The 16,655-nt window shown below is 39.9% G+C and overlaps 1 protein-coding gene across 8 annotated transcripts in view; it reads left to right on the forward strand.

Moving 5' to 3' along the window:
- LOC117294710 (kinesin light chain-like) overlaps positions 1–16,655 on the forward strand; it is a 53,280-nt gene that overhangs the window by 9,020 nt on the left and 27,605 nt on the right. For all 8 annotated transcript variants that reach the window (XM_033777233.1, XM_033777254.1, XM_033777225.1 and 5 more), the window contains exons 3-8: positions 3,070–3,300; positions 3,864–3,933; positions 12,999–13,233; positions 13,849–13,936; positions 14,811–14,912; positions 16,103–16,186. In XM_033777233.1, coding sequence (XP_033633124.1) covers positions 3,070–3,300; positions 3,864–3,933; positions 12,999–13,233; positions 13,849–13,936; positions 14,811–14,912; positions 16,103–16,186 — 810 coding nt within the window. The remainder of the gene's footprint in view (positions 1–3,069; positions 3,301–3,863; positions 3,934–12,998; positions 13,234–13,848; positions 13,937–14,810; positions 14,913–16,102; positions 16,187–16,655) is intronic.

The raw sequence follows: 16,655 nt of genomic DNA on the forward strand, positions 1-16,655 counted from the left end.
TCTGCAATGCACATTTAACCAAAAATATAATAAATGTTAAATTTGCATCGGGGATAAAGAAATATTAATTTGGGTTTTTACCCATACACCGATGTGTGTTAGCACTGTATATACTCAGTACCTTCCAGAGTCCTGTGAACAAATATCACAGGCTTGTTACTGGGGTGGGATTCGAACCCAGGACCCGTCTGATTCTAGAGCAGTGTCTTACCAACACAAAATACTAAACATACCAACACAAAATACTAAACATTTATAATAGGAATGATAGTATTTGTTGAGCTCTCTTTATACTGTGTCACAGTGCTTATTTTACATGCTTTACACGAGTATACATTATTTACAAAGGCTTTTGGTTTGAATGGCATTTCTGCTGTGGCCTTCAAAGAATTAAAACCAATGTAAATTGATAGTTAAATTCTTGTCAATCTTTCTCTGAAAGCTGACATGGGCAATTTGTCAGTTGAAATTATTTTTTCCTCAAAACGCATTCCCTATTTTGAATTATGACTGAGTTTTTCCTGGTGTTTTTTTTTGTGTGTTTCTTTCTGGGGCTTCAATTATGCTAACTGTCCATTATAGAGACTCATTTGCTGGAAAATTGGGGACATCTGCTAAAAGTAGTGAACAATACCATGGTACAAAAACCATGATGTTAATTGTCTGTGTACAACATTAAATTTACATGACATTAGCTGTGTACGTTTGCGGTTCTTTAGTCAGCAAATTTGTAAAATTGTATCTGTCTAGCTGCACTGCAGGAGGAAAGCCTTGACATTGTGTCCTTAAGCAAGACACTTAACCATTGCTTCGTCCTTCGGATGGGACGTGAAGCCGTTGGTCCCATGTGTTGTGTAACGCTTTTTAAAGAACCCAGTGCACTTTTCAAAAAGAGAAGGGGTTCGCCCCGGTGTTCCTGGCTGTGGCTTCTGTATGCGCCGTAACACCTCGTAAACCCTTATAAGGTGCTAAATAATTGGGTCTCAAAATTTATCACTGCAATTACCTATCTTTCTGAAAGTTTCTATTATACTCAGCGCCTTGAATACCTTGTTTGGTAGATACGTGCGCTATATAAACCTTTGATATTATTAAAGCCTCTTCACGAATTCTCCATATCACTCTATCCTGCGCTGTCTGCAATGCCCAGGGTGTACTTAGTTTATCTCTCCATCTTCTGTTCGTCTCCCTCTTTTTCTTGTTCAGTTTCTTGGAGTCCAGTTGGTTGTTTTGCATGCTGTGGTCATTTTTCGTGCGGAGTAGAATGTGTACAGTGCTTTAAAAGTGTCCCAATCATACAGCAGCACACAATACATACAACAGTATACTTTTAAAAAATACAGTAAATGCAATATTGATTAGCTCTCTTTTGAAGGACACACAACAAAGGGAATCTCAATGCAATATTTATTATCTGTCTGTGTGGATCTTTGTTTACCATGTAATATTCATAAAGCATACTCTGTTTTGTGATACTCTAAATTTATAAATTCCATTATAATTTGCACCTACTCAGAAACATGAGAAACTAAACATAACTCTACACAAGATTGAAAGTATGGGAGATTTTAAATGAGTTGATACCATTATATCAGTACATCAGTACTTTAAAAATTAAAAATCCTCTTTAGTAGATTTTCACAAAGAGTTTAAAAGACAAGCCTTATCTTAACTTAGGACTAGCCATACGTTTTTAATATCTCCTAGGACAAGTCCTATATTAGGACTAGTCCTAACTCTTTGTGAAATCAACCACTGAACCTGCCACCTCCCGATTGCCGCACGGGTGCTTTTCCAACTGAGCTACATGTAACCAGTCCTACACATGAAGGTGGGCAATGTAAAAGATCTTAAAATGTTGAACACTGTCGGGCCCAACACAGGGGAATATCTATTTGAAGGGTTTGGCTGTCTTATTTAATTTGTAGCTCACAGGCCAAGCTACCAAGCCCTACTTTGTACACGGTGGAAGGCTTTCAATCAAGTATCGACCTCTGCATAAACTCGTTGACTACATACATTGCATTATTGCGTAGCGTACAACATGCATCTATTCTGATGCAACATTACACATCATGTCAAGTCAGATAGGCTACACATTTATTTCCATTACTTCCATGAAAATTAACGACAAGTACATGCAATTGATGGATTAAAGCCAAAATAAAAATTAGCGGTTAACAAGATAAATTTATATTCATTTTGGTTTTCCACCGATGTGTGTTAGCACTGTATACTCAGTACTTTTCCCCCAGGTCCTGTGAAAAAAATCACAGGCATATTACTTGGGTGGGATTCGAACCCATGACCCTTGCAATTCTAGAGATGTGTCATACCAACTAGAGCATCGAGATTGCCCGGTGGCTAGACATCTTTAAAGATAAATTTAATAAAAAATAGAATTGAGCTGTTTTGATAAGCAGAAGCTTAGAAAATAAATTGAACTTGAAGCCAATGGCCAATAGCGTCAGTTTTAACAATGAAAATTTAAAAACAATACACAAATAGGCATTATAAGCAATGAAACAATAAAAAGGAAATGATTAATAACCAAAACTAATCATAACAACACACTAGAACAACTATTAAATGACTGTACATGTACAGGGGGAGAACCCTACATAAAGACAAGGCATTCACAAATTTAGCAATCAAAAGAACCATAGCAAATGTTGGCTCAAACCCTTAGTATTTATGACTTTAAGACTGCGTTCCCACTGGATCCACAATTGCGAGATCGAGATTCCGCAACAAGATTAGTTGCAGGCGTGAAATCGCGGTCGCGTTCCCACTTGAGTACGATCGCGCATTGATCTCCCTTTTTGGGGAACGGAAGTGGGTTCAAAAGAACACTATTTTGCTAGCATATTGCGGGGTCCATTTGCGCCCATTAATCCATTTGCGCCCATTAATCCATTAAGCCTGTTTCTCGTTGATCGCCCTTTCGGGGCCTTGATCGCCCTTTTCTCGAATTGGGAGATCAATGCAGGGTCTAGTGGGAACGGGGTCTAAGACGGTTGGTGTTGCATTTATAACATTAACTGGTACTTTATGTCTGTGTGTGTACAGGTGATGATGGCCCTCGGTCACCATCTGAACATGGTGGAAGCTGAGAAGCAGAAGCTGAGAGCGCAGGTACGGAGGCTCGTTCAGGAGAACGCCTGGCTTCGCGACGAGCTGGCGGCCACCCAACAGAAGCTTCAGACCAGCGAGCAAAACCTGGCTGAGCTGGAGGAGAAGTACAAACATCTGGAGTACATGAACTCCATCAAGAAGTACGATGAGGACAGAACACCTGATGTGAGTTGCAAGTTGTGTGCTTTGATTTGATTTTGTCGCAAATTATTGCCCTACATGTACAGTATACAATTGTTGCACGTTGTGGCGGGGTCCATGGTGTTTTGTGTACACCCGAGGGGGAAAATGTGGCGGGGGGGTCCATGATGTTTTGTGTACACCCGAGGGGGAAAATGTGGCGGGGTCCATGGTGTTTTGTGTACACCCGAGGGGGAAAATGTGGCGGGGTCCATGGTGTTTTGTATACACCCGAAGGGGAAAATGTGGCGGGGTCCATGGTGTTTTGTGTAAACCTGATAGGAAACATGATGAGGGGTCCATGGTGTTTCATGGCACCTGTTTCATGGTACCCGAGTGTGTACAAAACTGAGTGTGTATAAAAGCCATGGACCCCCATCACAGCGTGCAACAATCAGTTTGTTATACCTTGGTAACATTGTTATTAATCTTCTCAAAGTACTGTTGTCATCTTCAATCATTATAAGAACAGAGTATGCATTTAGTAAGCAGACAAACAGTTGTTCCAATACGTCAACATTGATGATTACTTGATTGATGTTACACAGAGTGAAGAAACAGCAGAGCCACTAGACTTGGGCTTCCCTGAAGATGATGATGATCAACAGCAACCAGAAGGTAACTATAAATAATAATATTAATAATAAACACTAATTCTTACATGATGACGCCCATTTTACAATAACGTGCATGTATTAATGCGCTTTACATTAGCACATTGGTTTTTGGGCCAATAACATTCCTTTAATCTTTCGGGAGTACACAGCCCCAAGCTGCAGTGGTGCAACGAAGGCCTTTTCAAACACAATATCAACCCTCTACCCTCGCAGGTACCCATTTCTACCCCTAGGTGAACAGAAATAGTTATAGTAAAGCATCTTGCTCGAGGACACCAAGTGTCACGACCGGGATTCGAACCCACACTCAGATGACTTAACCACCAGAACTTGAATTTGATGCTCTTAACCGCTCGGCCATGACACCCCACTTTACCAAACTACTTCAGTATTTGTCAATTTATTTGGACTAGGTCTAGGAAAAAAATTGTATGAGAAAATAGAATTAGCTGTTGCCAACTGCTTACCAACCATAAGGACCCTATTGCAAAAAATAATGAATGGTCTGACATTAGTTAATGGCCTTTGAGACAGACTTTGATTGAATCGAAACACTCTGCCATTAACCTTTTTTTTTTCCCCCAAAGAATTTGTGTCTAAGTGAGTAATTATAAAAAATTAGGGTGGGGAAGCCTGTATATCAGTCAAGCGTGAGTTTAATCACGATTTCTAGAACACCAAATTGAAAGTATAATTGGTAAGTGGCCGTGAAATACATGTGTTAAAGAAAAGGAAAAAAAAATCATCATCCAGGCAATGACGGCCAGCTTTGAGGTTTGAGATTTTTTTTAAAGAACCTTTTTGAAAGACAAAACCGCTGTTTAACGTTTTATCGCCTGTAGGGGCGGTAAGGTTGTTCCATTAGTGGGGAGGAAATGGAACAGGCTTGGCAGAGAAGAGAATTAAGCAGTAGCTGTGAAGTTGAGTCGTGCCAAAGCCTGTGGGTAGATTTGCTCTTGCAGAACACACAATTGTACAACCAAATGTTTTTCTTTCTCTTTTTTCTTTATTCTCTTGCAACTGCGATAACAAATGGAGTAAAAATGTTTGCAGATTTGTTATTTTATACATAAATTGTTTGGAAACACCAAACCAAGTGAGAACACTGGTTTTGACAATTACTGAAGGTGTCCAGCCGTCTATTTCACAAAACTCTTCCTAACTTAAGACTAATCTTAGGACTTGGGACAAGTCCCAACCCTGCACTGTAGCATGCAGACCTTAAAATTTATCCTAAGTTAAGACGAGTTACTCATCCTAACTCGAGATAAGACGAGTCCTAACTCTTTGTGAAATCGACCCCTGTGCCTTTTTATATATTTTTTAAAATATTTTTTTTTATGCAAGTCGCCTGACACACAAGGCCTGAAGGCCACTTCAAGGTGTGGGCTACAATTATTTTTTTCCAGAGGCTGTTGCCACCTACTCCTAGGGCTGAAACAGGGTTAACCCCTTTACAGTCCATACGGATGTAGGCTTGGGTATCATCAATTCGAAGCCTGGCCGGTAGAGCAGAAAGCACTACCTCCCCAATTTTATGTAGCAAGTGTCACGACCGGGATCCGAACCCACACCCTGCTGATCAAACACCAGTGCTTGAATCCGGCGCTCTTAACCGCTCGGCCATGACAATGTAACATACATTGCATACATTTGCCTTCTGAAATTTCAATCCTAGTTTTAGACAGCAATGACTCTCAATCCTACTTATTTCAGTACCTCTCCCTCTCCAAAAATAACCCTCGCCCATTCAATATAAATTCACCCAGGAGGAATGAAACAAAAAACTGACAATTGATTTTATTTTAATGCCATGCGGCGGCGGAGGGACGCATAAATGTCACGAGCTTTATGTATAAGAACCATCGGCACGATTCACAAGATTGTAATCTAAAAGGGTTGAATCTTAATAACACACTGGCTGACAGAGAGAACACTTTTTCCTTTTAAAGGCAATGGACACTTTTGGTAATTGTCAAAGACCTGTATTCTCACTTGGTGTATCCCAACATTTATGGAAAATAACAAATCTGTGAACATTTGGGCTCAATTGGTCATCGACGTTGCAAGAGAATGATGAAAGACAAAACACCCTTATTGGACAAATTAGTGTGCTTTCAGATGCCTAATTAAAGGCTTCAGGCCTGAAGTCTCTTAATATTTGAGTGAGAAATTACCGCTTTCACAAAAACACGTTACCTCAGAGGGAGCTGTTTCTCATAATTTTGTATTATACTATCAACAGCTCTCCATTGTTCGTTACCAAGTATGTTTAAATCCTAAATAATGTACTTGAGTTATTTTACCAATAGTGTCCAGTGCTTTTAACTCTTTCTCAAAAACTATGTTACTTCAGAGGGAGTCGTTTCTCACAATGTTTTATTCTATCAACAGCTCTCCATGGCTCGTTACTGTAATTTGTTAAGCTTAATTTACTATGAGATAACCAATAGTGTCCAGTGTCTTTTACTGTTTCTCAAAGACTATGTTACTTCCGAGGGAACCGTTTCTCTCCAACGGCTCTCCATTGCCCGTTACCAGTAAGATTTTATGCCAACAATAATTTTGAGTAGTGAAAGTGTCTGGTAGCCGATTTCACGAAGCGCTCGGATTAATCCTATCTCGAGTTAGGACGAATAACTTGTCCTAGCTTACATACTTACATGTAGAATGGGTTCAATGCATCCTACATGTGCCATCTATGGTTACTGAAGTGAGCTCGTCCTAAGATTAATCCTAAGTTAGGAAGAGTTTGGTGAAATCGACGGTAGTGCCTTTAAGAGGAGTAGTGGGGGCTGTTTTCGTTAGGGTGACATTTAAGCCATGACTCAGACTGATTGTAAACACGTACAGAGAGGAAACCCATCTCTGCAAGGAGTGCATTAACATTTTTTTCCCAGAGAGTCCTGTAGCTGACGTGCAGTCAGACTGAATGAGGTTTTTTTTTTCCAGCGGTTGTACTTAAGTTATTCAAGTTTGGCTGCTGAATGATTTGTTTGCAAGATATGTTGATTAATGCGCGGCGGACGGAGAGCTATGGTTCAACCACTTCTTCACAGCGTGTGTTTTCTTTCTTGTCAGGCCTATATAATGTAATAATAACAATAGCATTTATAGTGTGCAATATGGATTATAGATCCCTCGATATACGTAGTTTTGGTCATTGGGAAAAGACTATGCTATTGTCGAAATGTCAGACTAAATGATTTGTGCATTTAGACCATATTGTAGGTGCTTTTGGTTTGTAAGCATTGCAATAGCTAGTCGAAATCCAGAATTTCTCTTGGCATTTACCATGATGTGGCACAGCAAAGGAAAGGTCAAAAGGTTACCCTATGGACCAATTTGAGGTTTGCATGTCACCATATGGAGAGCATTTTCTCTGGATACTGCTGGAGAAAGAAACATTCTGAAGTACTGAGGAATCAAGCATCTGAAAGCACACAACTTCGTGTGACAAGGGTGTTTTTTTTTCTTTCATTATTATCTCACAATTTTGACGACCAATTGAGCTCAAAATTTTTACAGGTTTGTTATTTTGTGCATATGTTGAGATACACGACGAGGTGAGAAGACTGGTCTTTGACCATAACCAATAATGTCCAGTGTCTTTAAGCCAGAGCCAGTCACATCGTACTATAGATGTGCAATGCATTTTGTCTTGTTTATTAACCAGGGTAGCCCCATCATCAGTGTATAGAAGAACTGATCTCCCTGGGGGGTCCTGGGGGTCACATGAAAAAAACATGTAGTTGAGTCCCTAATTGAAGATTTTGCCTTCTAAACTGGAGGCTTAGAGGGTCTCCAAGGTTGAATTCAGTAAGAGTAACTATAAATATAAGTATGAATAGTAGACTTGCGTGTACAACCATGTGCAAATTCTCTTTTGAGGGAGTGTTGGCTCTGAAAAGAGCCGGTTTGATCTGGACGTTTCGGAAAAGTACGAGTCTCTACAAAATAAATTCTTTTTGTATAAAATGCCACTTTGTTTGATACTCTTCAAAAGATCATACATGTACCTTTAGAACAAACAGATGTACACAAGTGTCCAGGCCTCGAAATAACCCACAGCACCCACAGCAGTTGCCATGGTGCCCTTTGCTTTTGCTGTGGTGCCCTTTGCTTTTGCTGTGGTGCCCTTTGCAAAGTTCCAATACAAATTGGCATTTTCCTCATAGAGCTTCCCCCTTACCTTCAGAGGAAAATTGCTTTCTTCAAGAACGACATGCAAGTCCTGTCTAAGATGTCAAAATAAGGCTTGTTGTATGCTCATTTCAGCCATCTATAAATTTTGGAAAGGTAATATCCCCCCCCCCCCAACCCTACATGTTGCTCAATTTTACAGAGCCCACATTTGTTCTTGTTGTCTGTTGACGTCATGATTCAAGGTTCACTCTGAAAGAGTTTTAAATAGGTTGATTTTAGATCCTTTTAAGGAGAGGTTAGAGACTTTTGGCCCACTTTCATGAAGAATTTATTTATTTGAAAATAAGTGCATCACAAAAACTGCATCTGCATCTGGGAGAGCCCCTCTTTAAAACCTGTTAAAACAGCGTGTTATTGTCATTTGGTTTCACTGAGTATGAGTTGTACTCAACCATCAATTCTAAGCAACCTTTGAGGATGGAAAAAGCAGTCCATTTCACAGTTGACATAATTTTCTTGAAGGATGGCTACGTCTACGTGTGGATCTTGTGGAACTGAAGTGTTTACGTAATGTATTTGAAATGGAGTGTAGGTGGTTACCTTTAAGATGCCTACGTAAAAATAGCTTTATAAGACAAGGCCCTTAGCAAAGATGACAGACTCCCGCTGAAGGTGTAAGATGGAGAATAAGCCATTTATGTGTTCGATTTGAATATTGTCTGGTACAATGAGGTGCTTGATCACAAGTTACCACTTAATAAATTAAGGCAAACTCTAAAAAATAAGAACTGGGTTCTCTGTGTTAAAAATTGCATGATTTTCTTAGCTTCCATGCAAATGCTACATGTACATAAACAGTCTTAAAAGATATGACATGCTTTGCATCTGACAACTAACACTCAGTTAAAAAGTTGCATGCCTGAAGTACATGTATTATAATGTTCTCAAGTACAGCTTCTGTGATGATAATAATGATAGTGGCTTCTTATAGCGTCTCTATCCGTCACTCAGTGACGCTCCTGGCGCTGTAACATACAGTATTTCCTGCAAAGTATGTGGGACTACACTTGAATTATGAGACCTAATCCTTTAGTTAGTTAAGTGCCTTTGGATGAGCGATAGACATACGCAATGATCTTGAAGCTCATGTGTCTTGTGTTGATTGCAGTTTGTGTAGAAATGCTGTTTTGCATAACCTTGATATTTTTTATGACCCAAGTTTAATGAATACTGAGTCATCTTTCAGCATCTGCTTCAACTTACCGGTATAAGGTCAATTAAAAATCAACAGTTTCTTGTCCTGATAACCTTTATTTTTAGAAATCCAAGAACTTATAAGACATGTTTTCCCCACAAGATCCATTAACTGATGTAGACCCGTTGCATTTACCGCCATCTTTGATGATAAACAATTGAAATGTGCACAAGCATGTGTGCGCGGCACACGACTCTCAGACGATAAGTCTAAGCACCCTGAACATGGCAACTGCTGGGGCACCCCACCTTGACCCTGACTAGGTACGGCGACAACTCTATGGGTAATTGTACGTTAAAGGTAAAATTACAGAGTCTGTAAACCTTCTGAATTGTAACATCTGAACAGAAAGGTTCCAGATCTAGAATAAGGGGGACCCACTAGACCTGCAAGCCATTTTTTCAGGATATTTGTCTTCCATCCATCCGGTTACTGAAACAAGAGAGGCAGTGAAAAATGTCTTCCGTGATAAATTTGTGTTTTCAGAAGTATTTTATACAATATTTGTTTAATGGCCGAGGCGACTGTTGTATAAAGAAGCAGTTGGGTACGAGAAACTGTTTTATTTTTTTATTTGGCCTAATTGACAGTCATTTCAAATGTTCCAGACAGGTGTAATTAGTCGGCTGTTTAGTGTTAGGGCAGTGAAAGTTTCATCAGCATCTACAGCACTTCACCAGTAATTGCCTTGACTTGTATTTCAAACCACACCGCCAGTTGTTTTTCCTTTATTATTGGCAATACAATTGTACATCTGTTTGTGTCCTTTGGTTTAAAACAATTGTTACTTGAAATACAAAATACTTTGCTCCTAGTATGTTGAATGTGGTTCTGAATTTCTCCCGATTATTGTACTGTCTCGATAAGATTGTTCGACTCTGATTAACCCATATTAATTTAAATATTAACCCAAATTTCAAGTAGAATGTGGTGGCCCAATTTCATGCCTTTGCTTACCGTAAGCAAAGAATAGGCGCTTACAGTTAGCAGGGAATTCCGCACTTATGTCAAGCGCATTTCACGGATTAGCAGGGAGTTTTGCTTGTACGCATGTGTACTTGTGTGCATGTTCTGGAAGCATGTTTTGCGTACACAGCTGGTACAGAAATTAGGCACTTCTTGCACAGTAAGCAGCGAATGGTGAATGATGATCGTAAGCGCAAAATACGGTGGTAAGCAGAGCTTTGAAATTGGGCCCTGATCACTAAACTCAAATCCGATTCCTGCACTAAGTCTTTCTCCTCCTGGGGTCTAATTAACCCAAATTTCATGGTCAACAGTTTTCCGTGAACGCTAGGGGGAGAATACAGCTCAATCTCCCCAAGGGGGAAGCTTGGCAACTCAACCAGTGAAATATTCCTCCCTACAAGATCGATCTTCTTGTAAGACAGGGATGTCAGCTAAAGTGCTATTCACACGACAGCAATTTAACTGGGGTCCTCGCTTAATTTTAGCATGGTTGTAAAATGTAGCAATGTTTTGACAAGATTTTGCAAGAGAACTTGGACAGAAGAAAAATGGTTGTCCTTTCACACAAGGTACATTTTTGTAAATTTCTACAACCAGGCTATAATTTAGCAAGGGACCCATGCTGAAGTGCTTTCGTGGGAAAGGACTATTAGAGTCTGTGCCGAGGAAGTGAATCTCATTTCAGCTCATGGGTTCTGATTATTATAACCAGCGTGCGGTTAACGTGTCGATCAACCGAACGTGTTTGTTCTGGGGACCTGTATAGGAATTCTATTAACCTTTCATCAGTTCCTTGATGGATTATGTTTGGTTAGTTCAACTTTACTGATTCTAAGGCGGACCCTTGTACAAGATCTGGAAAATCAAACATTCATGTTTTGGGATTATTTGTTGGAAGAATAACAAAGGTCAGACCAGAATTGGCGGCTACGGCTCTGACTTAAGGTGTTGCTGAGGACGTCCTATACTTCAACACATGATGACGCGGAAATCTAGCAATAGCTGTACTCCATTTCAGACACGACCTAGAGATTTTTTTATTTTGAGCTAGTTAAGCAACTCAACCATTGAAATATTCATCCCTACAAGATCTTGTAAGACAGTGATTCATCTTAGAGTCTGTGCCGAGAAAGCGAATCTCATTTCAGCTCATGGATTCTGATTATTTTAACCAGCGTGTCGATCAACTGAATGTGTTTGTTCTGGGGCCTTGTAGGAAATCAATTAACCTTTCCTGGTTGGATTATGTTGTGAGCAACTGATTGATCACGGGCCATGTAAAAAATCTGAAAAAATCAAACGAGAATGGTTTTGGAGTATTTGTTGAAAGGATTTATAACGAAAGTCTACTTGGCTACCTTGTTTAGTGGCATAGTGAAAAGGCACTGAACTAACGATTAACAGATTAAAGGCACTGGACACTTAAGATAGTTGTCAAAGACCAGTACTCACTCTTGATGATCCCAACTTGTGCATAAAATAACAAATCTGTGAACATTTGGGCTAACTATAACACCTTGTACATGTTAACCATTATAAGTATAAACTATATGATTTTAGGTATCATACTTCCAAAATCCTACATTTAGCTCCACTTTATACCTTGCAAGAAAAAATACTAAACGCATTGAATATGCCCCTAGGGGTGTGATAAAGGGCTTTATAAGGACCTGGTAATATTATTATTATTATTATTATAACGTAAAGAAAACCTTCCATTACAAAACTAGTTTCCTCAGTCGCGGTCGAAATCATTGATTGAATTGTACATGAACCAGTAATGATCATCTTATTAGATTAGTGTTAAATTCGACGTGTACATAAAGCTTTCTACAATACGTAATTTCGGATCCTATCCTTCCCCCTTAGGCAAGTCAATATGAAGCAACCTTGAGCAGACTGAATTCTCAATCTAATCGGTCGGTCGGAGGATGCCGTCATCTCGATCTAGTCGCTCGGACGGATGGTGCCGTCATGTATTATAAGTACATGTGTAAAGATGCAGGTGCGGGCTGCATTGGGGGAAAGTGTATTAAATTAACCTGCAAGATGCAGACTCAGTTGTAAGAGCAGGTGCCGAGACAGTGGAATTGATTTGGTGGACTGTCTTATCCGTCGTCTGATCACGAGCAAACAAGTATTGTGTGGGGGTTGGATTAAGAAACGATTTAGATTTATAAACTTACTAATAATTTGTATACATGTACATGTATGGTGTCATGACTGGCTGAGTGGTTTAGCAGCATCATATTTAAGTTGTGGTTGTTAAGTCATTAGAGTATGGGTTCGAATCCTGGTCATGACACTTGGTTATTGAGCAATAGGGTTTACTACTGTATAATTGCTTCTCTTCACCATGAGGTAGTCGGGCACCTGCGAGGGTAGAGGTTGATATTGTGTTTGCAGTGTACTCCCCAGGGAGCTAAGGAAAGTTCTCATAACAAGCAACCTTGTTTATAGGTTTCCTCAGGCTTGCAAGCTACAGCAATTAAGTTTACTTAAAAGGCATCCTTGGTTTCATTACCCAAAATACTATAATAATTTATAATAACAATAAAGTATCTAGTAAAGTATAGAGTGAATTTCGCAATGTCAAGACCAGTCATCCTGAGGAGAGTAATTCAAAATTCAACACCTGTTTCTAGTAAGATGAAATTAATTTAATTGGAACAACTTTTTGTTTTGTTTGCCAACAGACCAATACCCGCAGCAGCAGGCCAGTCCAGGTGCTGCGGCAGCCGCAGCAGGCGGCTACGAGATCCCAGCCAGACTACGCACTCTACATAATCTTGTCATCCAGTATGCGTCGCAGGGACGTTACGAGGTCGCCGTGCCACTCTGCAAGCAAGCCTTGGAGGATCTGGAGAAGACATCAGGTCACGATCATCCAGACGTGGCCACGATGCTTAACATACTTGCACTGGTCTACAGGTGGGTTGACTGATATACATGAACACACAATGTTAAGCCTGGGCGACTAGTGTGACTACTGTCGAAGTGGCGACTATTGATTGTTTAGTCGAGTCGCGACTACCGTTTTTCAATTACTCGATTAATCGTGACACCTTGCCTACTACAAAAATAGTCTCCCTGCTTGCATTGCTCATGACTATTCACAACAACTTAATTTACTTACGAAACACAATCAGACATCAGTGACATAATCCTTCAATCCTTTCAGCGTGAATGTTATATTGCGTGACTAGTCGAGTAGTAAATTTCACAAGTCGCCCAAGCCTACACAATGTCTCCATGGTCAAGTGGTTAGACCGCAGGACTTGCAATCACAAGGTTGTAGGTTCGAATCCTACCAAGCTAGCCCCTGGTTTCACAATGACTAGGATAAGTATTGTCGTCTAGTTACTGAATCACAGCTTCTTGATTCGTGCAGTTCATAATCATTGACATTAAACCAATGTTTGTATGAGAGTTTGCAAACTACCCTGAACAGAAAGATCATCGTAAGAAACAAACAAACAAACAGACAAACACTTAACCGTTCTCACTAAATAAGACTTCGATGTTATTATTATTGTTTCCGTACAGAGATCAGAATAAATACAAGGAGGCTGGTAATTTATTACATGATGCCCTCGCTATCAGAGAGAAGACCCTCGGACCTGATCATCCAGCCGTAAGTACAAACCTTGAGACTAAGGTCATGAGATTCCTCCCTTCTTCAAGTTCCCATATCCCTATCCCTGACTGCAGTTTTTTTCCATCATGCTGGCCTCACATTCTGGAACAGTCTCCCAAGCTTGCCCTGCATTATTTTGTTTCATATGTCTCTGTATAGTTTGTTTATTACATTAGGTTTTGTAATTGTTTGCCCTAGTCGTATAAATTTCGTAGATTAGAGCCTTTGTACTGCAATGAGCTCTGCGTACATTGGAGTCCCTCACAAAAACAAAAACAATCACTGTTTTCACTACTTGTAGGTCGCAGCTGCGTTAAGTAAAATTAAATTTAGATTTGAATAACATCTGGAACAACTTGCTTAGTCACAGGTTAACTGCTAAATTTGAGTAGTTATAAAATGTAAGTGTCGTTTCACACGAGTGATCTCGGCGATTCTAAACAGGGTTGCGATTGCTGGAGGAGGTCTTGATCCCGGTTGTTTATTACGCCGGTCCGTGGTGATTTCATCGCACGGATTCATTTCACACTACGCAAATTTGTGATTATATAACGGGAATGTGATTTCACTCTCAACGACCATGGTTTAGAAAGCTCGCGGGTTTAAGAGACAGCGAACACCCATACACAATTTTGAAATTCGTGTGGCACAATGGTACAAGGCCTCACCCATCTGGAGGTTTCTGTACAAAAGCTTGCCCCCAAGCTTTGGACATGTACAAGTAGCAACTGTCTGAGGAATTCATATTTGAGCAGTGACTAGCAAGTCATATTACAAGACTTTATTATAATCTAGTTTACGCATGGCATACATGTATTTAGAGAGTACATGTACTTTGCTGTCTAACAACGACTGTTTTCACTACTTGTAGGTTGCAGCGACGTTAAATAACCTTGCTGTGCTGTATGGTAAGAGGGCCAAGTACAAGGAGGCTGAGCCGCTGTGCAAGAGAGCTCTGGAGATTAGGGAAAAGGTAAACAAATCCATATAGATCATTATTCTGCGCTTTCACATGGCGTGTCGTGGTCGAGCGGAAAAGAACACCGGACTCAAGCTCTGGTGTTTCTGATCAGCAGAGTGTGGGTTTGAGTCTCTTAACCAGTATTGCTGCGTTCTTCGGATGGGACCAGCTGTAGGCCCTGTGTGTTAGAAAGAACCTAGTTACTTATCGTAAAGAGAAGGGATTCGCCCCGGTGTTCCTAGTCTGGGCCCAATTCCATAGAGCTGCTTAAGCACAAAATTTTGCTTAAGCAATAAAATCCTTGCTTAGTAAAATCAGATTACCGGCCAAGACTCCACTCAATTGTTATGCTAAGTAAACAACAGCTAAATACCAGTCACAAGCAATGTACATGGCATGAAATTTTGGCCAGTAACATGTGTAAAATAAGCAAGCTATTGGCCCCAGATCGGCAGCATATTAAGCCACCTTATTACATAGTGCTTTAAAGGAATTGATCACATACTTCAAAAGGTAGCTCCGCATACCTTGCAGGAAAACATTCTGAGCACTTTGAGACGCCCCTGTAGGGGTGTGATAAAGGGCCATTTATAAGAACCTAGTATTACTATTATTAATTAGTCACAAATGGGTCTGAGCGCCATTGGGCTGCTGCCGTAAAGGCCTTGATCTAGCTACTAGGATGTGTGCTATATAAGAACCAACTATCATTAATATTTGTATTAAAGGATTTGGGTACTATTTGTAACACAAAACACAATGTCCACAGATTTACATTAAACTTACACCGTTTGAAGATAATTACAGTAGAAAGCGTACCTTGAAATAAAAGATGCTGAGTTGCTGTAGTTTTTGAGAAATGAGTAAAACAATGTAGCGAAAATACGTTTTTACATGCAAAAATTATTTTCGTCTAATGATCAGTGAGACGAAAATTATTTTCATGACATTGTTTTACTCATTTCTCAAAAACTGCAGCACCTTAGCAAGTAATATTTTTAGGGAAGCTTTCTACTATCATTATCTTCAAACCGTGTAAGTTTAGTGTAAATCTGTGGACATTGTGCTTTTTGTCCTACAAAAAGTACATACACCCTTTAATGTGCATTTTAAGTACTTGTATTACCTTTCATTGCATATTGAACATTTCTCTTGATCTGTGTTGGTTTGACTTCAATACTAATTCAATTTCTGGTTTATAGGTGCTCGGAACGGGACACCCGGATGTCGCCAAGCAACTGAACAACCTTGCACTCCTCTGTCAGAACCAAGGCAAATATGAAGAGGTAATTCAGATTGTATTAAAATTGACACTTGAGTCTCGGCTTCTCATTAAGTTGTCCACGTTCAGGTCCTTGCCTTGAGGAGAATCAGCATACATTTGCAATTTGTGGGATATACTTTCAGTTTGTTGGGTGTCATGGCCGAGTGGTTTAGGGCAGTAGACTCAGGTTCTGTAGTGTACAGAATGTGGGTTTGAATCCTGGCCTTGGTTTGATTTCACAAAGCAATAAAAGCGTGACAAATTTTAAGTATCACCATAGTGATTTGTATTGTGATATCACACTTAACTTAGCAACTACGATTGATTTGCAGTTACAATCAATCTTAGATCTTTGTGAAATTGGCCTCTGGTCAGTGCTTCTACCACCCACTCGAACAAATGGGTACCGGTGAGAGTTGGGGAGTAACTTGCAATGGACTGGCATCCTTTGCGGGGGGAATAGAAATATTCTCAGTCGCTTCAACTCAGAA

Source organism: Asterias rubens, chromosome 1, assembly GCF_902459465.1.
Source record: "Asterias rubens chromosome 1, eAstRub1.3, whole genome shotgun sequence".
Classification (NCBI taxonomy): domain Eukaryota; kingdom Metazoa; phylum Echinodermata; class Asteroidea; order Forcipulatida; family Asteriidae; genus Asterias; species Asterias rubens.